The sequence below is a fragment of the Mytilus edulis genome, chromosome 9 (assembly GCF_963676685.1).
Source record: "Mytilus edulis chromosome 9, xbMytEdul2.2, whole genome shotgun sequence".
In the NCBI taxonomy this organism is placed as follows: Eukaryota; Metazoa; Mollusca; class Bivalvia; order Mytilida; family Mytilidae; genus Mytilus; species Mytilus edulis.
The window spans coordinates 4009180-4034751 of record NC_092352.1 but is presented as its reverse complement, the minus strand read 5'-3'; the positions used below and the strand labels follow the sequence as shown (position 1 = coordinate 4034751).

The window sequence follows — 25572 nt, the reverse complement described above, 5'->3', positions numbered from 1 at the left end:
CTTTACTTTAAACATTCCTCACATTGTATTGCTACATTCCTCTTTACTTTAAACATTCCTCACAATGTATTGCTACATTCCTCTTTACTTTAAATATTCCTCACATTGTATTGCTACATTTCTCTTTACTTTAAACATTCCTCACATTGTATTGCTACATTCCTCTTTACTTTAAACATTCCTTACATTATATTGATACATTCCTCTTTACTTTAAACATTCCTCACATGGTATTGCTACATTCCTCTTTACTACAAACATTCCTCACATTGTATTGCTACATTCCTCTTTACTTTAAACATTCCTCACATTGTATTGCTACATTCCTCTTTACTACAAACATTCCTCACATCGTATTGCTACATTCCTCTTTACTTTAAACATTCCTCACATTGTATTGCTACATTCCTCTTTACTATAAACATTCCTCACATTGTATTGCTACATTCCTCTTTACTATAAACATTCCTCACATTGTATTGCTACATTCCTATTTACTTTAAACATTCCTCACATTGTATTGCTACATTCCTCTTTACTTTAAACATTCCTCACAATGTATTGTTACATTCCTCTTTACTTTAAATATTCCTCACATTGTATTGCTACATTTCTCTTTACTTTAAACATTCCTCACATTGTATTGCTACATTCCTCTTTACTTTAAACATTCCTCACGTTGTATTGCTACATTCCTCTTTACTACAAACATTCCTCACATTATATTGATACATTCCTCTTTACTTTAAACATTCCTCACATTGTATTGCTACATTCCTCACATTGTATTGCTACATTCCTCACATTGTATTGCTACATTCCTCACATTGTATTGCTACATTCCTCTTTACTACAAACATTCCTCACATTGTATTGCTACATTCCTCTTTACTTTAAACATTCCTCACATTGTATTGCTACATTCCTCTTTACTACAAACATTCCTCACATTGTATTGCTACATTCCTCTTTACTTTAAACATTCCTCACATTGTATTGCTACATTCCTCTTTACTATAAACATTCCTCACATTGTATTGCTACATTCCTCTTTACTATAAACATTCCTCACATTGTATTGCTACATTCCTCTTTACTATAAAAATTCCTCACATTGTATTGCTACATACCTCTTTACTATAAACATTCCTCACATTGTATTGCTACATTCCTTACATTGTATTGCTACATTCCTCATATTGAATTGCTAATATTGCTAATTCTGTGCCAGTATGCATATAAAACAAGACTGTGAAGCAAATATTCATTAACTATGGAAGGGTGGGAGTGTGAATTTATAACAGTGGGTTGGCAGGTAACAAATTAGCTATTTTGTGTTAGATATACACGAATACATTACAAAATGTACAAATCATCACTGCATGAAGACGTTTTAAAGACAATTGTTTTCAGATTATATTTTATTCAATGCCCAAAGTAACAAATACAGAAATTTGTTTATATAAAAAAATCATATAATTCATAAATACTGTTTTACAATGAATGTACAACACAATAAATTATAAAGTAAAAAAATATCTTAGTTTAAATGTTTTCACAATAATCAAACTGGATTAATATGCTTTCGGGTAAACAAGCTGTGATATGTTGCATATGTAATTCTTTGGTTGTTGTTACTTTCTGTCTTTGATATTAAAATCAGACAATAATTTTTATCTATAGAAATGTTCACCTTTGATATGCTAAAAGTTGTTCTGTAGCTTCAGTTGCTAACAATCAGTCACAATTGTGACCAATCTGACAAGAAAAAAAGTAAAATCACAAAATAATACTGAGCTCAGAGGAAAATTCAAAAAGGAAAGTCCCTTATCAATTGGCAACACATCAAACCAATGAACAACAACTGTCATATTCCTCACAAAGTACAGGCATTTCCTTATGTAGAAAATGGTGGATTAAATCTGGTTGTTATAGCTTGATCAGACATATTTTGAGATTATACGGGTTAAATTTAAACAAACATTTATCAAAATCTTTATTTTTAGTTCTACAAATTGTTATTATCACAAGTAGATGGATGAAGTGAATAGGCGAACAATTGACATTAAATATGGAGCAAACACATTTTTGTGGTAAAAATTACGAACAACATACTCCTGGCTTAGTACTGGAATTTCCTTATGTAGAAAATTGATTAAATTTTGTGTTATAGCTAGATTAACCTCTCACTTGTATGAAAGTCATATAAAATTCCATTATATTGACAATTATCTGTAAACAAAACAAACAGACATGATAGGTAAAAATGTCAAATATAGGGGTAAAGCAGTCTACATTGTGATATTATTATACAACCACTTCATATGAAGCCAATATGGTGTGAATGGCTTTGACCAGTCATTAATAAAACTTATGATAGCAAACCACAAGGTGATACAATAGTAAGACTCCTCTGATTACCTCTTTAAAAGCAGGGATACAGTATTACATCAATATGGTTAATATTATACATGTATTTAATCTCAATCAGCTGATTAGTTTTAACAATTGCTCTGTTGATGTCACTGGTAGGGAACAAGTATAATTTTCACATACATACGCTGTAGCTTTACCATCTTTTTTAGTTAGTGTTTGTAGAATGTCTAATTTTGATTTTAGAAAACTATCATTTTGTCCATCACTTTTTATCAGTACTTTGTTAGGAATAAAATGACTGTTCACACAGTCCATCAGGGCTGTCAGATCTTCAGAACCAGGGTCACCAACAAGGATTATCTAAAAATGAATAATTTAGAAATCAAAATTGAATCTACTGTGCAGAACAATTCTTGTCTAAACTTTTATTTCTTATTAAACCAAGTTCATATTGTTCGTTCTTTTTCGTTATTTAGATTTCAGGGAAATTTAATGAGTGAAACATGTCAACCAATAAAAGATACAGTTTTCTTAAGTGTTTAGCAGCATTTAAATGTTTTATCTGAAAAACTTGCATACCATCTGTTATCCATTAAAGGGAACTCTACCAGCACAAAACATAAGAGGTGTTGGTTCAGTAGCTCTTTTTTTTATTTCAGAGACAAGCAAAAAGGTTTGAAAAATATCAGAAGATAGAGAAAATTCACAATATATACCAATTAAAATAGTAAACTACACTTTTAAAATTTCTTAACCTTTCCTGATCATACAAGACGAACTGACCTGTTTTGTTGTTGACAGAGAAAACAGAAGTCCAGAAACCATCTCTGGTACAGCAAGAGGAATCTTCATCAAACGTTCATTAAACACAGTCAATATCTTATTCGCTTTCTCTATGTATTCTGGTTTATCAATGAAGTTTGAAAGTCTGAGTAAGTTACTCACAGCTACTGAGTTTGAACAAGGTTCAGCGCCATCTTGATCTGTGAGTATATACAATTGGAAATCAATTTAGTTTAATTAAATTAATAATAATATTAATTACCCCCCTAACTCATAGAGTGTGTAATATATTAGAACAACCCCTTGACTTTTTGTTTGTTCCTTCCTAGCTGCCATAACACCCAGCTTCTGTTTAAAGGAGTGAATTGATACTTGATAGGAAGTTAATAATGTTTTGTTGTAACCTGTAGGTTATTATCAGGTCTGCTAGGCAGTAACTGTCTGTTTGTCTCACTTTTCATTGTACCAGCTTGCAAAACTGCACTGTCAACTTCATGTTGTTTTTAGTTGTCATTTTTATTTCCATTGCTTTTTTAGGTTGCAGTATTATTCACCTTGTAGTTTGTCTTACATGAACAATGGAATTGTTAACTTATCTTATTTGTTGCTGTCTAATGGACTTATACCTCATAATTTATTCATACCAAAGATCTTGTATTACTAAACTGTAAAGCCAATATAAAAATTAAAGGTTCTAAAGAACTGTCATCTAAAAGCAAGATCATTAATTATTTGATAGACATAGTTTGTCAATGGACATTGAGAAACTAGGCATCTATTATTAATTGAACAAAGCACTTATTTGCTACAGTTGTTATCCATTCGTTTGATTTGTTTGGACTTTTAATTTTGCCTTGTGATTTTGGACTTTCCTTTATGAATTTTCCTTGGAGTTCAGTATTTTTATGTTTTTACTTTTTGCATTTGATGTTTATACATATAGTTTTAAAATTCAACCCCTATATAAAGGTCATTTGGTGATCATGAGAAGGCAAACATATTTTCAAAAGAAAAAATATTTTGCTCTTTACCTACCTTCTTTAAGTCTGAGTACAAGGGAGGAATCATTACCAACACTGTTAAAGTATCCTCCATCTTCTGTATCCCAGAATAACTCGTCTTGTTTCTGCTGAAGTGACTCTGCCCAGGATAGCCACTTGTCATTAAAACTGGCTTCATATAAATCCAACAGACCTCGGATCATAAATGTGTAGTCATCTACAAAACCTTGTATCACTGTCTGTCTGGAAAAAATAATCAAAGCATCCTTGGCACCATGTTCATGTCTGTGTTCATATTAGCATGAACATGTAATATGTTAACTTTAACATTAAAATCTTGGAGATTTAAATTTTTAATTAGAAACAGCAGCGGTTGGAAGATCTTTTTTAATTGAAAGAGATATACAAAGAATTAAAGAAAATAAACAAACAACTTGGTTTAAATTACTCACTAAATTTGTAAATCTCATTCTAGCTGCATTGGCCTTGTTTGAATAAAGCTTACAGAAAAGTTAGGAAAACTTAATGTCCCACCAGAAACTAGCTAGTACAAATATACGAACCCTTGGACAACATCCTTCCCTTCTGTGTAACAGCTACGTAATAAGACATTATCATCTGCTTTGTATAAGTATTTCTGTATAAAAGAGGCAGCATTTTCTGCTTTGGCCACGAAATCTTTGTTAGGCAAAACAGACCCTGCCTTTGCTAAACCAGATATTACTAATCCTACAAAATAAATTACAAGTTTCAGGACAATGTTGATTTTGCTAAGAAAATAATGTATATATTTTCTTTCTTATCACTGTAGGTTAAAACCATGGTACAGGAATAAAATGAGGTAAAAATAAACCAGTTTAACATACACAAATCTCTTACTTTACATAATAAGTCTGGACTTCAGACAGGTTTGCACAAATCTAAACTGCTTTCCTTTTATATATATTAAACTAATGAAAAGTCCTGCAGTCTAGCTTCTACCATGGTGTTGTCAGTTTATTTTTGATTTATGAGTTTGACTGTCCCTCTGGTATCTTTCGTCCCTCTTTTTTCTACCAGTATTATCTGAATCTGAACAACTAAGTAAAATAAATATATATTACAAATTATATGTATCGTGTAATCAAACATACCATTCCATGCAGATAAGATCTTAGTATCAAGATGTGGTTTGGGTCGCTTCAGTCTGACTTCATATAGAATTTGACGACATTGCTCTAATATCTGTTTGGTCTTATCAACTCCAATAGTAAATTTCTCTGCAGTCTGTCCTACAGAACCTTTAACAATCAAAACATTCTCATTCTTCAATTCATCATGTGGATCCTGAAATAAACATAAAGATTATCAGGACAAAAATATTACAATATCTGAAAAATTATAAGTCAAAATGTGGTTTTTCTTTCATAACTTGAATTAATAATGAGAATAGTAAATAAATAAAAGAGAAAAAAAAGAACACAGTACATAATATACACAGCTAGTGCAAAAGCTACACTATCCAATTTTGCAATATACAATCATCTATATAACTTATCATGTAAATCTTTTCTTCACATTATATCATATGAATAAGTACAACTGTGATCAAATATAAATAATTTTTTTATAAGCTTACAGAATCCCAAAAGGGCTGAAAATCTGATGGACTAAGAGTTGGAAAAACAGTACAATTTTTTTTTTATCAAGCCTTGCTAATTTGAAGTGATTAGCGGCCCTCCTCTGCTCTGCATTGATTTGTAGCATAGGTTATAGATATGTTTATGTGTGTCATTAATTAATTAGTTTTCAGAGAACTTATTATATCTACCTGCATTGGATCAACATTCCCATCCTCTTTAATATCGTAATGAAAACAAAATATGTCAGCCATTTTAATGTCTGGTTTATCTTCTACTGGTTCCTTCAGAAGAGACTGTATCTCCTCATAGGTCCAAACACAGAAGGCACCTTCTTTTTTCTCTGAAGTGTCATCTACTGGGTAGGAATCAGCATCTTCTGCACTATAAAACCCACCTTCCTGAGAAAAAAAAGAATTTGGTTGTAGAAAAGAACATCTTGCAAATACTAAGATATGATTTTTTTTATCTGTTTTTCAGAGGTATTTTTTAATATCTAATTCTACAAAATTGATTATATTAAATATTTTAACATTTACAAAGATCTCAGTTTTCATTGACTTGTTAATAATATCCATCATTATTAGCAGAATTATTATTATTTGTAATACACATTATTACAACTTATTTCAAAAAGCTCATTTAATAATTATGTTTTTGACTGCAAACATATATACTTAGCTTAGCTAGCTCGGACTTCTCTTGAACTGAATTGTAATGTGCGTATTGTTATGCGTTTACTTTTCTACATTGACTAGAGGTATAGGGGGAGGGTTGAGATCTCATAAACAATTTTAACCCCACCACAATTTTGAGCCTGTCCCATGTCAGGAGCCTCTGGCCTTTGTTAGTCTTGTATGATTTTTTAATTTAAGTTTCTTGTGAATAATTCAGAGTTTAGTATGACGTTCATTATCACTGTACTAGTATACATATTTTTTAAGGGGCCAGCTAAAGGACACCTAAGGGTGCGGGAGTTTCTCGCTACATTGAAGACCCTTTGTTGGCCTTCGGCTGTTGTCTGCTCTATGGTCTGGTTGTTGTCGCTTTGAAACATTCCCTATTTCCTTTCTCAATTTTATTAGCTATATGTTCATGATGTTTAATAAACATGTTAAACACTGCTTCTTTCATGTGGGTCTCCATCTAGTGGCTGTCATTGGTTGCTGTCTGTCATAGAGGTTTTGGGTTTTTTTTTGTCATAAATCTGGTTGTTGAATTTCTATGTTCATTCGATTCACATTTTGGCATGTAAAGGCCTTTTATGACTCACTATACAGTTTCAGATTTCTCATTGTTGAAGGATGAACTGTAACGTATACCTAATTAAATCCAAGACATTTGTACTCTCTGGGATAGTTGTCTCATTGGTATTCATACCACATCTCATTATTATTATATCTACAGGAATTTTTTAATTAACTTACAGGACTTTGTAAATCTCTAGTCACATATTCCACTATATCTCTGGCAACATCAGCAAACGTTTCATCTTTAGTTATCTGTAATCAAATTCATCTTTCTGTTTTAAATTACAAATTTTTAAAGCATTCAAATTAAACAGATCCCCTTAATAAAGTTTTTAACAGATTTATCTGTGATTCAAATATATATAACAAAAATAAGGGGTTGTTATAGTAAATAATAATTTATTTTATTAAGAGTGTCACATACTTGTCTACAGATTATTTATACAGTTTATATAATATACATTGCACAATAATAAAATAAGACAAATACCCAGCCTAGAAAGGCTTATGAGACACTATATATACAAATTTATATCTATTTAACAAATACAAAATAAAAACATAATAAAATGTTATAAATGTTTAAAATTATCCGGATATTACACATCATAAAAAAAAATATATTAACATAATTTGTAAGTAGTTAAAAAAAAAAAAAAAAAAAAATGTCTTTTTAAAAATAGATATGACAAAATTAAGTATGACATAAAAAATTAATGATATGTGATAAAAAGAATATATTTTAAAGAGGTTATATAAACAGATTGCGAAGAATAAAACGCAGTAATCTTGTTTTATTAAAACCCTCTCAGTAAAATAGTCAATAAAAAGAATATGATTGAAATGAATTAAAAAAAAAATAAATAAAAAAAAAAAAAATAACTGTAACTGACTTTTACAGATATATACAATCATGAATTAAAAAATAAATAAATTAAAAAAACTTTGACTCTTACGAAAATATACAATTAAGACTGTAGATTACTTTTCAGAGCGCGACGTCTTCTTATCATATTATGCACCAAGATAGATAACTCATATTGTAATTCAGCATTTTGAATTAAAAATACAAATTGATTAAAATCTGACTTTGTACAAAAAGAATTATCCATGACCATAGCTCTGTGAAACAAATTAAACCTTAAGTCACTGTAAATGTCACAATTAATCAAGTATTGTGTATAGTAGTCTGCATGTTAGTCACTTAGAAACAAATTCAATGGTTGGGTAGTTAAAAATTAAAGATTTAAGCATAAATGTTAAATTGCAGAATAAACATAATATTTGTACCTTGTATGAATATTAAATTTATTTGTTCTAGCTACAAAAACAGGAGAAAAACTTTGCAAGACTCAATTTTTTTTCTCTATTTCCAAAGAAATGCAGACAACCTGATAAAAGGTACATATTTAACAATTATTTTTTCTTCTTTCTAGTATACATACCTGATAGGCTGTGGCATAAGCCACCAACAACTGTCCTTGATCATACAACATTTTCTCAAAGTGTGGCACATGCCACATTGTGTCTGTAGAGTATCTATGAAAGCCCTGTCAATAAACTCATCATCAGTATTGCAAAACATAAATATATTGATTTTTTTTTTACATTAGCCTTTAAGGATTTTTTAAGAATACAAATTTTCAAAACTTGAATATAATCATGTTTCAAATGTGTACATTTTTTAATGTTGTGTAAAAATATAATCATTGAAACAGGATACAGTTAACCTAAAAAATAGACCTAACTTTTTTATTATCATAAAATATCATTTGTACAGCCATTATTACACTTGTAATTTCTGAATAAAATTTGAAATTTTTTATTATTCTTGGTGTTTCAATTGTGAACAAACAAAAATATATGTTAAAACCATGATCATTTTTTGCCCCATTTTAAGTGAACAAATTTTTGTTTGTAAATTCTGTGTAATAATTGGTATTGTTTATATATAGAGAAGTATAATTATTCATTCCATCAGGAAAATATTATCAGGGAAAATTCTGCCAGTAGTTTCTGCTTTAAATACAAAATAGCAACTTACTTTAGAAACATGATCATTAATTCCTCCTCTAGCCATAAACCTGAGTGTCTGCAGACTCATCTCTAATGCCATCTTACCAACTTCACTATTAGGTTCTGTGGCATACAAATGGAACAGGAAATTAAAATTCACTGAAAAATAAAACACACTTAATAATTAGTCATAAAATCTGTTTTATTATTACCAAAGAGGTGATCATGTTTAATACAATTGTTGCTATTTAATGAGCAAATGTAATCCTGTATTTCTCGCTACATTGAAGACCTGTTGGTGACCTTCTGCTGTTGTCTGTTCTTTTGTCGGGTTGTTGTCTCTTTGACACATTTCCCACTTCCATTCTCAATTTGATTTGATTAAAACTGATATGTTTACCTGGAAGTTCGAAATTTTGTTTTACAATAATCGTAAAGGAAAGTAAGTAGATGCAAAGGAGGCTATGAATCCTGAGATATGTCAGACATACTCAATCACTTAAGGATATGTTTTTATATATACCTGGCTGGGGAAATTTTGGTGCTTTACCAAACCCTCCTAATTCTTCATCATAAGACTTTTGTAACATTTGATAACATTTAGAGACACTTTCTCTGCCAGGACGTCCTAGGTCAGCTGACCCTGCTAACAATGTACCATTCATTAATGCATCCAATATAGCTGTTCCTTGATGGTCTATCAGCTCTCTCTTCTCCTCCCACTAACAATAATATACCATCAATTAGAAACTCAAAACTGCAGAATTATCTCCCTTTGAATGAGTTAATTTTTTTGGTTGGCTACTTTTTGTATTTCATGAATATGTTTCATTGAAAACATTAACAAAATAAAGATTCAGATTAATATGTATGTATATTCAATACAAAATTGTTTTCCATTGTAGTGCATATCATTATAAAATGTATTTTGGGGATGAACCTCATTAAAAAAAAAACTTCACTATACACACTGAATGCAGATCTTTGAATATTTCTCATTACACACAATAACTTTAGAATTTTACAATTCTATTATTGAGATTTATATGATTATATACATGATATATACTGTGAGGATAGAACTTTTTTTAATTCATTTATTATTGTGATTGTTGAAAATTGAACAAAATTGCAGGAATATTATTGTGATTTTTGGAAATGGTGCATACCTTAAATACTCTCAAACTTTACAATGCATTTTTTTATGCACATCCTATCCTGTTCATTTTACAATAATTTATCAAAACATTGCAAAAATTTTGAATTTAAAGTAACCTAAAAATTTATGTTTGTAGAGCTGTTTTTGTCAGTAATTTCTAAATCTTCAACAAAACAACCATACCAAAATTTTATTTTAAATTAGTAATTAGTGATCTTGTTGATTATGTAGTGAAACAAAAATAATATGTTTTCTATTAAACATATACATGATATATGAAACATGGTTACCTGCTGTGCAATCTTTTTCAGAATACTCTTAAACCCTGGTCTGCCATAATATCTATCATCAGGAGGGAAGTATGTTCCTCCAACAATAGGCTTCAAGTCTGGTGTCAACCAAACACTCATGGGCCATCCTCCACTTCCATGTGTGGCCTAAAACAGACATAATTATAATCTTATCAAACATTGATAGTTCAACTTCCTGTAATGAGTGTTCCTGATGAAGGTAAACATGGTAAATCCAGAAAAGCACTTCAGACGCATGAAATTATTAATGTGTTGTTTTAATTTTTTAATTGTATTAAGTCCATTACCCAAACAAATATTGTTCAAGTTATTTCAATACAGTATATATATATAAACAGTTACTTGTACACGTGTCATGTACACTTTATCAACATTAATATGTTAATATCCACAGAAACAGGCCCAAGAACACAGTTATTTCCTAGTGCATTTCTATTAGACAATAAATGAAATTTTAAACCAGATGCTCCGCAGGGCGTAGCTTTATACGACCGCAGAGGTTGAACCCTGAACGGTTGGGGCAAGTATGGACACAACATTCAAGCTGGATTCAGCTCTAAATTTGGATTGTGATTAAATAGTTGACACAGCATAGGTTTCTGACACAGAATGAATGTGTTCTAATGAACTTAAAATTTTTGTTTTCTCTTAGAGCAATTCACTATGCTGTTGAATATTAATCCTCTCAAAAAAATGTTTGAAGAAATTTTCTTTTTTATTTGTGAAATTTCAAATGAGAAAAATTGAACCCAATTTATTTAATCACATCCCCCTTTCCCTTATTCCAAAACTAATCTCAATTAAAATTTCTAATGGAGTTTGCAACAATAACTACTCATTTAAATACATCATAAAATATTAAGATGTAAAAAAACTGCTTGTTATCACTGAATGGTAAAGATTATTTTAATTTATCAGTTGGTAGTAAAAAGTGAATATACATTTTATATTGTATATAACAAAGATTTAAGTTGATTCTGGACAAAGAAAGATAACTCCAATTAAAAAAAAATCTTGCTATTGCACAATATTTTGCAATTAGATATTTCTTGCTTACTATTCTGGACAAAGAAAGATAACTCTAATTAAAAAAAAATTTGCTATTTCACAATATTGTGCAATTAGATATTTCTTGCCATTGCGCAATACTGTGCAATTGAAAAGACTTGCTATTGCACAATACTTAATATAATAATTTTAGATCCTGATTTGGACCAACTTGAAAACTGGGCCCATAATAAAAAATCTAAGTACATTTTTGGATTCAGCATATCAAAGAACCCCAAGATTTCAATTTTTAAGTTTAATTTTGGACCCTTTGGACTTTAGTGTAGACCAATTTGAAAACAGGACCAAAAATGAAGAATCTACATACACAGTTAGATTTGGTTTATCAAAGAACCCCATTTATTCAATTTTTGATGAAATCAAACAAAGTTTAATTTTGGACCCCGATTTGGACCAACTTGAAAACTGGGGACCAATAATCAAGAATCTAAGTACATTTTTAGATTCAGCATATCAAAGAACCTAACTGATTCATTTTTTGTTAAAATCAAACTAAGTTTAATTTTGGACCCTTTGGACCTTAATGTAGACCAATTTGAAAACGGGACCAAAAGTTAAGAATCTACATACACAGTCATGACAGTTAGATTCGGCATATCAAAGAACCCTTATTATTCAATTTTGATGAAATCAAACAAAGTTTAATTTTGGACCCTTTGGGCCCCTTATTATGTTGGGACAAAACTCCCAAAATCAATACCAACCTTCCTTTTATGGTCATAAACCTTGTGTTTAAATTTCATAGATTTCTATTTACTTATACTAACGTTATGGTGCGAAAACCAAGAAAAATGCTTAATTGGGTCCCTTTTTGGCCCCTAATTCCTAAACTGTTGGGACCTAAACTCCCAAAATCAATACCAACCTTCCTTTTGTAGTCATTAACATTGTGTTTAAATTTCATTGATTTCTATTTACTTAAACTAAAGTTATTGTGCGAAAACCAAGAATAATGCTTATTTGGGCCCTTTTTTGGCCCCTAATTCCTAAACTGTTGAAACCAAAACTCCCAAAATCAATCCCAACCGTTCTTTTGTGGTCATAAACCTTGTGTAAAAATTTCATAGATTTCTATTAACTTAAACTAAAGTTATAGTGCGAAAACCAAGAAAATGCTTATTTGGGCCCTTTTTGGCCCCTAATTCCTAAAATGTTGGGACCAAAACTCCCAAAATCAATACCAACCTTCCTTTTGTGGTCATAAACCTTGTGTTAAAATTTCATAGATTTCCATTCACTTTTACTAAAGTTAGAGTGCGAAAACTAAAAGTATTCGGACGACGACGACGACGACGAGGAGGACGACGACGATGCAGACGACGACGCCAACGTGATAGCAATATACGACGAAAAATTTTTCAAATTTTGCGGTCGTATAAAAATTGCACATACGCTTTCTCGATAAAATTTTTACAGTGTGTTGTACTACTTTTGGGACAAATTATATCAAAATTATAGAAATATTCATCATCTCTTACTCAAAATATTGACAATTTTATGTTAAGGGGGTCTTGAAATCTTTGACAGCTTTCAAAAATGCTAATTTATCAGCTGGACCAAATCACTACTTTACTTTAAAATTCATGACCCAATTTTTTTCATAGTGTAACTTCATCCCCTACTTGCTATTTGAGGCATAAAACATAAAGAAATAAAATTTAGAAGGGATATTAAAAATATTTGCAAGTAACACACTGTCCACACTAGAAATATGTTCATGGACAAGGAAAATCAAAGGACAATATAACTGTGTTCCCAAGCCAACATTGTACAGTAAACAAATACCTGTACAAATATCATGTACACTTTATCAAAAGTAACATCAACAATTACCTGTACAAATGTCATGTAGACTTTATCAACATCTGGTCTTTCTTCTCTGTCCACCTTTATACAAACAAAATCATCATTGAGAATCTTGCCCACTTCTTCATTCTCAAATGATTCTCTTTCCATAACATGGCACCAATGACATGTAGAGTAACCAACTGATAAAAATATTGGTTTGTTTTCTTCTTGGGCTTTGGTAAAAGCTTCTTTTCCCCAAGGATACCTTAGAAAAAAATTAAAAGCAGCTACATAAAAAGGTATCATATCACTAATTCAAAACCCCTTTATATTCTACCACAGTTTTTACAGCTCTTACGGTTACCTATAGTTGTTAATTTCTGTGTCATTTTGGTCTCTTGTGGAGAGTTGTCGTATTGACAACTATATTACCACATCTTCTTTTTTTTATACTTAAATTTTTTTTTTAACTTTATTTCAACTTCATGAAAGCCATCTTTATCATTATTTGTACATCTACATGTATCACAATTCTATATGCAAGTCTTGTATTGATACATGGTGTTTCCAAAGTCACCTTCTAATCTATCTACACATGTAAATGGACAGAACTTTTTAGACTTATTTAATTTTGTATGCCATAACCATTTAATGTAAATGTGTTCATGGTGTTTGTGCTAATAAAATATTGTCTATTGTCTATTGTCTAATCCAGAATGGATTGTAAACCTAGGAAAATTGACATTGAAAAGATAACTTATATTTTCATGATTTTGTGATTTAACCTTGAAAACATAAGTAGTCTAGTGTCCATCATCATGAACAATTACTACAAGCATTAGGAGCATCAAATTGGTCAACAACACTATACATGTTATACATGTAATCTAATATTATTTTCTAATATTTTCCTTTGAATTTTTTTGGTGATATTTATTCTTATCCCTATTTTGTGCATTTTGCCTAAGTTGCTCTTTTTTTGTGATAATTTTTCTGTTCATATGCTACTTGTGCGTAATTGTAGCTGAGAAACACTTGGTTTGAAATTATCATCAATTATCTATATTTAGATATAATACCTTACCAGTTAACAGGATTAGAAGCATGTTGTAACAAGTAAGGAGATTTCTCATTTGCAAGACGATTTCTGAACTTTCCTTTATCAGAAGACGCCATTCTGGTGAAGGTTTGGAAATTAATCCCTCTCCTGTAATGAAAAAAACATTGTTTTAAGGACACCTCAAATTATAAAGTTGCATTTTGTTTTATAAATAGAATAAATTACATTTATCACTAATAAAAAAAACATATCAATTGTCAGGCCATGCACATCACGCTATGGTAAATACTTAAACCTTGTTTAAATACATGCAGTATTTTGTACAAAACATCCACCATGCTAACTACATTTAGGTTGATCCATCAGAATAAAAATTGTTTATTTCTTCCTATATTGAATCTCAAATAAAAGGATTTTTTATATCTGTCAAAGGGCCTACATTCACCTGCCTGCATGTTAAAGTTTTTTTCAGAGATGATAAAAATTAAATATTGGTAATTGGTTCATTACCTTGTAATATTGTCTTATTCAAGATACATGCACAATTTGTATAGTAAAACCAAGATACATACACTATTTCTATAGTAAAACCAAGATACATGAAACACTATTTGTATAGTAAAACCAAGATGTATATATACATGAAACACTATTTGTATAGTAAAACCAAGATACATGAAACACTATTTGTATGGTAAAACCAAGATACACAATACACTAGTTGTATAGTATAACCAAGATACATGAAACACTATTTGTATGGTAAAACCAAGATACACAATACACGAGTTGTATAGTAAAACCAAGATACAGGATACATTAGTTGTATAATAAAACCAAGATACAGGATACATTATTTGTATAATAAAACCAAGATACAGGATACATTAGTTGTATAATAAAACCAAGATACAGGATACATTAGTTGTATAATAAAACCAAGATACAGGATACATTAGTTGTATAATAAAACCAAGATACAGGATACATTAGTTGTATAATAAAACCAAGATACAGGATACATTAGTTGTATAATAAAACCAAGATACAGGATACATTAGTTGTATAATAAAACCAAGATACAGGATACATTAGTTGTATAATAAAACCAAGATACAGGATACATTAGTTGTATAATAAAACCAAGATACAGGATACATTAGTTGTATAATAAAACCAAGATACAGGATACATTAGTTGTATAATAAAACCAAGATACAAGATACATTAGTTGTATAATAAAACCAAGATACATGATACATGTACTATATTAGATTATCATTGATCATCTCATTGAGATTGATTTTCTAGCTTGAGTCAGTGAGGCAAAAGTGAGAAAAGCAATAAAGTTAAGATACATGTCCAATGATAATCTATATAAAAATAAGATGTGGTATGATTGCCAATGAGACAACTGTCCACAAGAGACCAAAATGACACAGACATAAACAACTATAGGTCACCGTACAGCCTTCAACAATGACCAAAACCCATACTGCATAGTCAGCTATAAAAGGCCCTGATAAGACAATGTAAAACAATTCAAACGAGAAAACTAACGGCCTTATTTATATAAAAACATGAACAAAAAACAAATATGTAACACATAAACAAACAACAACCACTGAATTATAGGCTCCTGACTTGGGACAGGCATTTTACCTACAATGTATGATGACTTTGTTAATTTCAATGACAACAGCAAGTATGCACTGAGTTTCTAGTGATATTTTTTCATATCACTGTACTGAGCTGAGATAGAAAATTATCAGTCATTAAGATCAAAGGAAAATTTAGTAAAATAGCTACATACTAGTTTGATAGTAAAACTAAGATACATGTACATGATACACTAGTTGTATGGTAAAACCAAAATACATGCATATGATACACTAGTTGTATATATAGTGAAACCAAGATACATGATACAATAATAGTAAAGTAAAACTAAGATATATATGATACACTAGTTGTATAGAAAAAATCCAGAATATTTTAGCATTATGAACAGTTATCAAAAGAAGTCTTTTACTTTTGACTAATTAATCTAATGAGATAAGCTGATAAAAACAAACAATCACAATACCTGTAGTTGACATCCTAATAATACATGTAGATGACATCCTAATCATACCTGTAGATGACATCCTAATAATACCTGTAGTTGACATCCTAATAATACCTGTATATGACATCCTAATAATACCTGTATATGACATCCTAATAATACCTGTATATGACATCCTAATAATACCTGTATATGACATCCTAATAATACATGTACCGGGTAGATGACATCCTAATAATACATGTATATGACATCCTAATAATACCTGTAGTTGACATCCTAATAATACCTGTAGATGACATCCTAATAATACATATACCGGGTAGATGACATCCTAATAATACATGTATATGACATCCTAATAATACCTGTAGTTGACATCCTAATAATACCTGTAGATGACATCCTAATAATACATGTACCGGGTAGATGACATCCTAATAATACATGTATATGACATCCTAATAATACCTGTAGTTGACATCCTAATAATACCTGTAGATGACATCCTAATAATACCTGTAGTTGACATCCTAATAATACCTGTAGTTGACATCCTAATAATACCTGTATATGACATCCTAATAATACCTGTAGTTGACATCCTAATAATACCTGTAGATGACATCCTAATAATACCTGTAGATGACATCCTAATAATACATGTATATGACATCCTAATAATACCTGTAGATGACATCCTAATAATACCTGTAGATGACATCCTAATAATACCTGTATATGACATCCTAATAATACCTGTAGTTGACATCCTAATAATACATGTATATGACATCCTAATAATACCTGTAGATGACATCCTAATAATACCTGTAGTTGACATCCTAATAATACCTGTAGTTGACATCCTAATAATACCTGTATATGACATCCTAATAATACCTGTAGTTAAAATCCTAATAATACCTGTAGATGACATCCTAATAATACCTGTAGATGACATCCTAATAATACATGTATATGACATCCTAATAATACCTGTAGATGACATCCTAATATGTATATGCAATATCAAACTTCTGGAATATAGTTACATGTGATGACACAAATGTATCTAGGCAGGTGACAAAGTCCTTATTATCATGCATGATTATTATTTTCAGATAACCAAATTTTCTGGATATTGTATGCTTCATAACATGTCATCCTGCATCAACAGGGTATTCTGATGCAACAACGTTTGTAACGTTAATTTTGATTGGATAACGTCACTTATTTACATGGCATCAATTGAGCTTAAAATACAATACAGTTATCTTCTAAATAAGCAAATTGTTCAAATCTAATATGAACATGATGAAAACAGCATTATTATCCTCTAAAATCTGAAGATAAGATGGCTTTGGACAAGGCACATATATATCCATACAAATTTATAGATCATTGCACTATTCTATGTCATTTTAGTCTCTTGTGGGGAGTTGTCTCATTGGCAATCATTTTTCTATAAACAGATATAAATATCTTATAATTTAGCTATAAATAATTCACACCAGACATCCAGGATGATAGGTCGAGAAAATTGGTATTATCGTCTCGTATTGTGTTTTCGACCGTCTTACGTTTTCGACCTAATTCTACTTTCACGCCCGTGTGACATCATATTTGGCTGCTATACTTAGTAACTATAGCAAATGATTACACGTGTGGGTGAAGATTTTACAAATAAAGTTATTATAATTAAGTATTTTCGATTTTTTATTTGATATCAATTTTTGTACAATTTCACTAATACTAGTTTAACCTTCCAAAAGAAAAGATCTGTTATAAAAAAAAAATCTAAAAAAATGGCAGAGGTCTTTTTGCATGCAAAGTTACCTTCAAGGTCATTAAGTCACATGACTGTCATGTGGTTAGATTTAATACTTAAAGGTAATTTGAATATGGAAATATGCATGCTCTTTACAGCTTTTTACCAAAAAATAAAATATCAGTTAATTTTTATATACAGAAAAAAAAGTCTGGCAGTGGAAATTAAAAACAATACTCACCAACCTCACTTCACAATGCATTAACTAAAGTATTAAACAAAAACATGAATATATACAAGACCACACAAGGCTTCCAAAGTGCCTCATTTTGAAATGTGTACAACTTGTCTAAAAAAGATATCAAAATAATATTTTATATCTTATAGTTGTATATATGTTACTGCATTTAATTCATCAAGTCATAAATTTGATCGCCTCTAACACTTTGATATAAACTATGGTTTCAAGTTTATAACCTATTCCGGATTTGTACGACATGTCATTTCCGACTTTAGACCCGTTTCTTAGATAGGTCGAAAACACAAGACGCTTGTTTTTGTCAACAAAGGTGCCATCGATCTAATGAACTCAAATAAAAAATAAATTAGAGATCGAAATATATTTCAGATACAATTATTTTATGCACAAGTATACTAGTGACTTTGAAAATATAAAACATGTCTATGTCCAAACATATAAAAGGGAAATTCGGAAAAACATGCTAGTAGGTAGAAAATACAATACACAAGGTTATATACAGAACTGCTTCTCTGCTAAGCATGCTTCAATACGTAAGATTCAGATTATCCGTTCCGTATTTGAGGTTACCGTTAGTCTCGCCCTAGTGATAACGTTTACTGCGAGATTTTGCGTTATTATGGGCATGTTTTGTGTCAAAACACATGTATAAAATGTACGTCATGTAAAATTATTATGATAGTTTTTGAGCGGTAAAGCTTCGAAAAGAAGCATGGTGAATTTTCACTGCATAGCGGAGGGTTGCTCCAACGATTCACGAAAGAAACATAATGCTGTAAAGTATCCTGATATGATTTTAAATGGATGTATCGTCGACTTTCATGTACTTCCTTCAGTCATAAAGAATCCTAAACTAAGGAAGCTCTGGTTGTCTCAGATAAGAAGGGAAGGGTTCAATCCCGACCCAAATTGTCACTGGCATGCACTTTGCTCCCGTCATTTTATTGAAGGAAGACCTACGAAGGAAAATGCAGTCCCAACCCTATTTGCCTACAACAACTACAAAACTGGAACACCAAGAGACACCAAGAACAGTACCTTACGTCCCATTGAACAATTGATATTGACAACACAGTAAGTGACAAATAGTTGAAATTAGTGTCCTCTTCCTTTTTCATTCTTCAATATATTTTTGTCTTGTTTGCCTATTATGATGAAACAGTAAAAGAAAATTGTGTGTGTGTGTTGGGGGGGGGGGGGGGGGGGGTAGAAAACAGATGTTTGTCCCTTTTATCTGTTTATAAGAGGCGGAAATTACCCGTCTTATGTCTACGAGGCTCCAAGATAATAAGCTTTGACAACTTAAAAAAAAGTTTTCATGTTTACGAACAGTGTTTTTTAAATATTGGACTGTATGCACATGAAGATATATATATATTTATTTTTTTTAATATATTTTACAGACCAGCAAACATTGTTACAGTTTCACAACTGCCAAAAGTACCAAGACAAAAGAAATACATACCAGATATTCCAGGTAATTTTAAGTAAAACTAATAAAAAATGATGTCATGACTAAATAGTCAGTGTGCCACCATGGTACTGTTAAATCAGAGGGAGCTACATGTACATGTAACTGAACCAAGGAACATAGGGGTCAGTCTATTGTATGACTGCATGTTCTGATAGGCATATATATATATTTATAGTTAAAATGCATGGATGGTTTTCATAATTTAATTTAACAATAACAATTGTGATTAATCAGTCAATGACCACATAAAATCAATTAGTAAACAATGCTTTATAACAATTATAATATAATTCTAATTAAAATACAAATATAAAAGTCATATATTAAATTTTAAACAATTTATCTTCACAATTTCAAGATAAAATAATTGCCAATATTATTTTATCACAAAATAAACTAAACTTCAAAAACAAAATTTAAAAAGTATTTTGCAAAGATAAATATGAGTCTCAGATTAATTTTGTCTGCACACTACATGTACACCATCAACTGGTATACTGGTGGACAGTCTTAAAGGTCCAGTAGAAAAGATATGTGTTCTGAGAGTTATGGCTCTTAAACATATGGTTCTAGTTCCCATTTATAAAATGATTACCTACATTCATGACATTTTTGTACTTCAACTTTCTAAATTACATGCACATTTCGTACGTTTAATTCTTTTAAATCAAACAGTCTATGATCTTGACTGATTGTAGTCAAATAATTCTAATTTAAATAGTACATATTTACTTACTTTCAGTAATTTCCTACATTGAAAAGCCAAGTTTGGACCACACTTATTGCACTAGCACTGAAGTTAGTGAAGATGTCTCCATTGAGGAAAAATGTGTAATGTTAATTGAAAATAGCAACACCTTAGAGGTACGAAATTAATTTGGATTTTATCTGATATTGAAAATTCCTCCATTGGATATAAGAGTCAAAAGCCATGTAAAAGATATTTTTTAATCTTATTCTTATGAACTATAGAAATAATATGTATTTCAATCAAAAATTGATTCGTTTTAATTTATTAGATGGCAGTTCATACATCAAAAATTATATAATGTAAGAAGCAAGGTGCTTTTATATTCAAATTAATACATCAATATTAAATATGATCTATTCAAACATTTTACTAAATATATATTTACTTTTAAAATTTGTAATCCAACTTGAACATGTTGAAATATAGTATTACATGTAAATGTTTTTTTTTAGTCATTATACCATATACATGTGTAACTGTATTTCATTCTGAACATGCATGAAATATTTGCCACTGAATGTTAAGCAACCAAAAATCAATCAATCATACAACTGTATTGTTTTATTGTTACCAACTTGACTTAAGTAAACAAAAAATACAAAAACAATTTCATAAATTGTTTGCATTGATTTATGTATTTATAATTATTACTTTTTTTCACAGCAAAAATGTCAAAGATATGAGACAGATAATAACCAGCTACGGAAGCAAGTTAAATTGCTACAAGTTGAACTACATGCTACCAAAGAGGAAAATAAAGTTTTAAATGAGAAGTTTAATAATACAGATGAACTGCTAAAGGACAAACTCGTTGAAAAGTTGACTAAATCAAATAGTAATGTTAAATGTTTTCTTGGACTGCCAAGTATTTCAATGCTTTTTGGAATTTTTAAATTATTAGAAGGACATGCTTCAAAAATGAAATACTGGATGGGTCCTGACTCAAGTGACGGTAAAAGATGGCAAGTAAATAATAAGAAAAAACCTGGTGCTTCAAGGAAGTTGACTTTTTTTGAAGAATTTGTTATAACTCTTTTGAGGTTGAGGCTAGGACTAAACACATATGTGTTGTCTCTTTTGTTTGGTGTTTCACAGTCAACAATTAGCAGGGTTTTCACGACTTGGATATCTTTAATGGCACAATGTTTAGGACCACTTATTAAATGGCCATCTAAGGAAAAGATTAAAAAACATATGCCTCTATCATTTCGTAGAAAATATCCTAACACTCGTGTAATCATCGATGCTACTGAATTTTATGTGCAGAGACCAAGAAACCCAACAGCACAGTCAAAAACGTGGTCAAATTACAAGTCAAAGAACACTTTTAAAACGCTTGTAGGTATAACACCAAATGGAGCTTTTTCGTTTATATCTGACTTATGGACTGGTAACATTTCTGATAGGAGCATTACTGAAAGAAGTGGATTCATTGATCTGATTGAAAAGGGGGATCATGTAATGGCTGACAGAGGTTTTTTAATCAAAGACTTATTATTATCAAAAGGTGCCACCTTAAATATGCCACCATTTACCAGACCATGTAAACATGGAAAAGGACGATGTCTTACGGCAAAGGAGATTAAGGAATCAAAATCCATAGCCTCTTTGAGAATACATGTAGAAAGATCAATCCAGAGACTGAAATCTTATAAATTCTTAAGTGGTGTTATGCCAATAAATTCACTTTCTGTTGCTAATCAGGCTCTTAAGGTTGCAGGATTTTTTTGTAACCTGATGAAACCATTAGTTCAAAAGTTATAAAACTTGTTTTGTTTAATAAATCATTTGAAATTTATTTGACATATATATTAATTAAAGGAGCAATGATTGGCAATTTTTTATCCAGTGTTTCTTTTTTTCTTTTATGATTCATGTTAATACTAAAAATTATATTCCTTGATTAAAAAAAATCAACAGCTTAAGTAAGAGAATTATTCTGTTCTAAAATTTTCTTTCAAAAACCGATAAGTAGTGGAAATATGGCTTTATCATGTATTCAAAATTACAAAACTAACAGATGTACACGTCTATGCACAATAGTAGGTTATCTCCCATTTGAAAGAGTTGTCTTTTCTAAATTTAGAAGAATAGAGACTATTTACATTATCAGCTGATAATGTTTTAAATATTGAAAGCGACATATATCATAAGTTGTCTTAACATAAAAGATGATATTTATTATGTTTAATATTGTTTATTTTAGTTATGTTTAATCAAATTAAATTATATAACCAAACTTTATCACTGTTTTATATTGTGAATTGTAATGAACTTCAAACAAAGTATTCAACTGGTACATGTGTAATTCTGACTCTATACTAGCAGAATTTTTGGTAGAACATATGAACTGTAGAATGATGCAAGTTTTGGAAAAACATTAGACCAAAATTGTTCATCAAATGGTATTCTCTCATGATGTACACCTTTAAAAGTAAATAATACAAAATCACACCATTTTCGTTTAGTAACTGCAAGCTGACATTGAATTTGACAGTAATACGGAGATGTGTCATTTCTCTTCATAAGTGGAGTATCATTTTCTATGTGAAAGTTTGTTTTGTCTAAACAAGCAGCATTGATTGGTGTTTCTTCTGAAAATTTATATGGACATTTTATTTCCAAACAACCTTGTCCACAGCATTTACACTCTAGTAAACCATCAGGAGAGCAACCTAAGTAAGGACTGTTGTTGTCAATTACAAACCCAGATAATTTACATTCTAAATTATCATGCAAATTTTTTTTGTCATGAAGATATAAGACTCTCTAGCAACATGTTCAAATTTTTTTCCATGTCTTAAAGCAGGCAAGTCTGAATTAACACTGTTTGTAAGACCTAAAATGAGTTTGACTAGATGGCCATCAGGGTTTCTTCCTGAAAAATGAAGACAACTATATAAAATGGAAGCTGTTATTCTGCCATGTCTCTGATAAAACCACAAATCACTATCACTCTGACTGACAGTCTTTTCGAATATATCAGTGAAATAATTATCAGGGATATTTCTATGTATGTGCTCAATAAAAGATTCAAGTGAATCATCTGACGAATCATCATTATTAAATTGTGTTGCTAGATCTAGTATGTTGACAGGCAAACACTCAAAATCATACTCCGAACCAGAGCTATCTGACAGAACATATGCTGCGCATGCTGGTAAGTTTTCTGATTTTATTAACCGAAGCATTTCTTTTTCTACAGCATGTGGTGTCATGTTATGACAAGAAGGCCTATAATGGTCACTTGTTGGTTTGATTGGTGGTTGTCCTGTAGGCTCACTCCTCAGGTCTAAAGAGGTTATTTTTACTGGAGCTGATGTTCTGACTGGGTTAACCCATTTAGCAGCCTTGTCAGTAACAGAAATAACCGATCTATCGGACAAATCCTGACAAAATCTTTGCATCCCGAACAGGAGTGCTGCCACGTGCTTACATGTTCCATCACCACTGTAAAATAATTATATACACTGAAGTATTCATTTTTTAGAAGTGCTCGAGGGATTAAACATTTTCAAAAAACAATGTTTCCCTATATTTAAAAAATAAAAACAAAAAGTTGCTTGAAAAAAAAAATCTTTTGTCTCTGAAAAATCAACATTGACTATCCCCGCTTGTTTGCATCTCTTTTTTGAAGGTGATAATTCTGAGAGAGAAAAAAATGGAAATTAATTTTATGTGCCCTTTACAGTAATTTGGAGTGAACTGATAATATGGTATTCCATGTAGGTTAAAAATCAAAAACAGATGACATAATAAAAATACACATTTTTTTGGCAATTCTTGATGTGATTATTCATCTTTTTTAATCTTTATTTAATTTTTCTGGCTCATTACTTTCATTTTTATCTTAAACAGATATGGCTAATCAGAATTCTACAATTACATGTACTTGATAACTGTATTCTTGATATTATTATTCTTTTCTGTTTTCAACATACTTTTTAACCAATCTATTCATTATTTTCTTGCGTTATTCTTTATATTTTAACACCCCATTATTCTCTATTCTGTAAACCCCATCGGCACCCACACCCTCGGACTCGGATTATTCATGTAAGAACTTACGCCACACATGTACATTCTGCTGAATGTATTGACCCATCAAATAGGACCACTATCCAAACTTCGTACGGGTCAGCAGACTGTCTCTCTTCTGGTACACATGCTGCTTTTACATAGTGTATATCGCTGTGAAATTTTGACTGCCTAACATCACGGATATGTCCATTAGAATGAAGACGGTAACTGTTGTCATTTTTATAGCCTTTCAAACGTTCATTTGTCCAGTTACAAATGTTTTTTAAATAATGATTAACATCAAACGCTTCAATTATTGGAATTGTATTTAAATCATCAGACCAATCAATAACAGTCTTGGGATGCGGCAACTCGACACCATCTACAGTTCGCCGTATTTTATTTGCGAATATGTAATTATCGGGTTCAAAGGCGGGAATCTTTTGTAATTCCGCTTCTTCAGCTAATTCAACTAATTTACTCTTTTTATAACCCGTTGTTTTAACACCTCTGTTTTTCAAGAACTGTTTGATTTCCGGGACGTTTTTATTCTTAAAATCAGAGTCCATTGTCGTCAATGTAAACAAATAGTTGCCCCGACGTCACACGACTTACGTACCTTCATGTACAAAAGAGTTCTTGACGTTCGGTAATCTGAATCTTACGTATTATAAGTAAGAGAAAAGACGAGCATACTTCTAGCCAGAATAATGTTTGGTATATTGACATGTTAAAATACACACATGCATATGTATGAGGGTATGGATGGCAGCCAAGGTCCTTTATTTTCCAATGTAA

General features: G+C 30.7%; 2 protein-coding genes and 1 pseudogene across 4 annotated transcripts in view; 1 reads left to right on the top strand and 2 right to left on the bottom strand.

Moving 5' to 3' along the window:
- The window catches only part of LOC139489445 (spermatogenesis-associated protein 20-like), a 243655-nt gene that overhangs the window by 217866 nt on the left and 217 nt on the right, over positions 1–25572 (bottom strand). The window contains exons 1-14 of one of the 3 annotated variants that reach the window (XM_071275771.1): positions 18512–18530; positions 14456–14578; positions 13417–13636; positions 10495–10641; positions 9569–9767; positions 9074–9204; positions 8475–8579; positions 7207–7281; positions 5971–6180; positions 5294–5486; positions 4724–4889; positions 4195–4403; positions 3160–3359; positions 1407–2736 (exon numbers count right to left, since the gene is read on the bottom strand). In XM_071275771.1, coding sequence (XP_071131872.1) covers positions 2488–2736; positions 3160–3359; positions 4195–4403; positions 4724–4889; positions 5294–5486; positions 5971–6180; positions 7207–7281; positions 8475–8579; positions 9074–9204; positions 9569–9767; positions 10495–10641; positions 13417–13636; positions 14456–14547 — 2196 coding nt within the window. In that variant the 5' untranslated portion in view covers positions 14548–14578; positions 18512–18530 and the 3' untranslated portion in view covers positions 1407–2487. Of the gene's footprint in view, positions 1–1406; positions 2737–3159; positions 3360–4194; positions 4404–4723; positions 4890–5293; positions 5487–5970; positions 6181–7206; positions 7282–8474; positions 8580–9073; positions 9205–9568; positions 9768–10494; positions 10642–13416; positions 13637–14455; positions 14579–18511; positions 18531–25572 lie in introns of those variants that run through there. The other 2 variants (XR_011656183.1, XM_071275770.1) reach the window with 2 other exon arrangements.
- LOC139489446 (uncharacterized) lies at positions 19085–22998 on the top strand. The gene is made up of 4 exons (XM_071275772.1): positions 19085–19603; positions 19933–20006; positions 20746–20867; positions 21418–22998. Exons 1-4 carry the CDS (start codon positions 19242–19244, stop codon positions 22516–22518), a joined length of 1659 nt encoding a protein of 552 aa, XP_071131873.1. The 5' UTR covers positions 19085–19241; the 3' UTR covers positions 22519–22998.
- On the bottom strand, positions 22932–25358 carry LOC139489447 (uncharacterized; annotated as a pseudogene).

Excerpts from the sequence above, each read along its gene's own strand:
- LOC139489446 (XM_071275772.1), top strand. The coding sequence starts at position 19,242 with ATGGTGAATTTTCACTGCATAGCGGAGGGTTGCTCCAACGATTCACGA. Across the intron at positions 19,604-19,932 it reads CAATTGATATTGACAACACA|ACCAGCAAACATTGTTACAG; the intron begins GTAAGTGACAAA and ends TATATTTTACAG. Across the intron at positions 20,868-21,417 it reads AAAATAGCAACACCTTAGAG|CAAAAATGTCAAAGATATGA; the intron begins GTACGAAATTAA and ends TTTTTTTCACAG.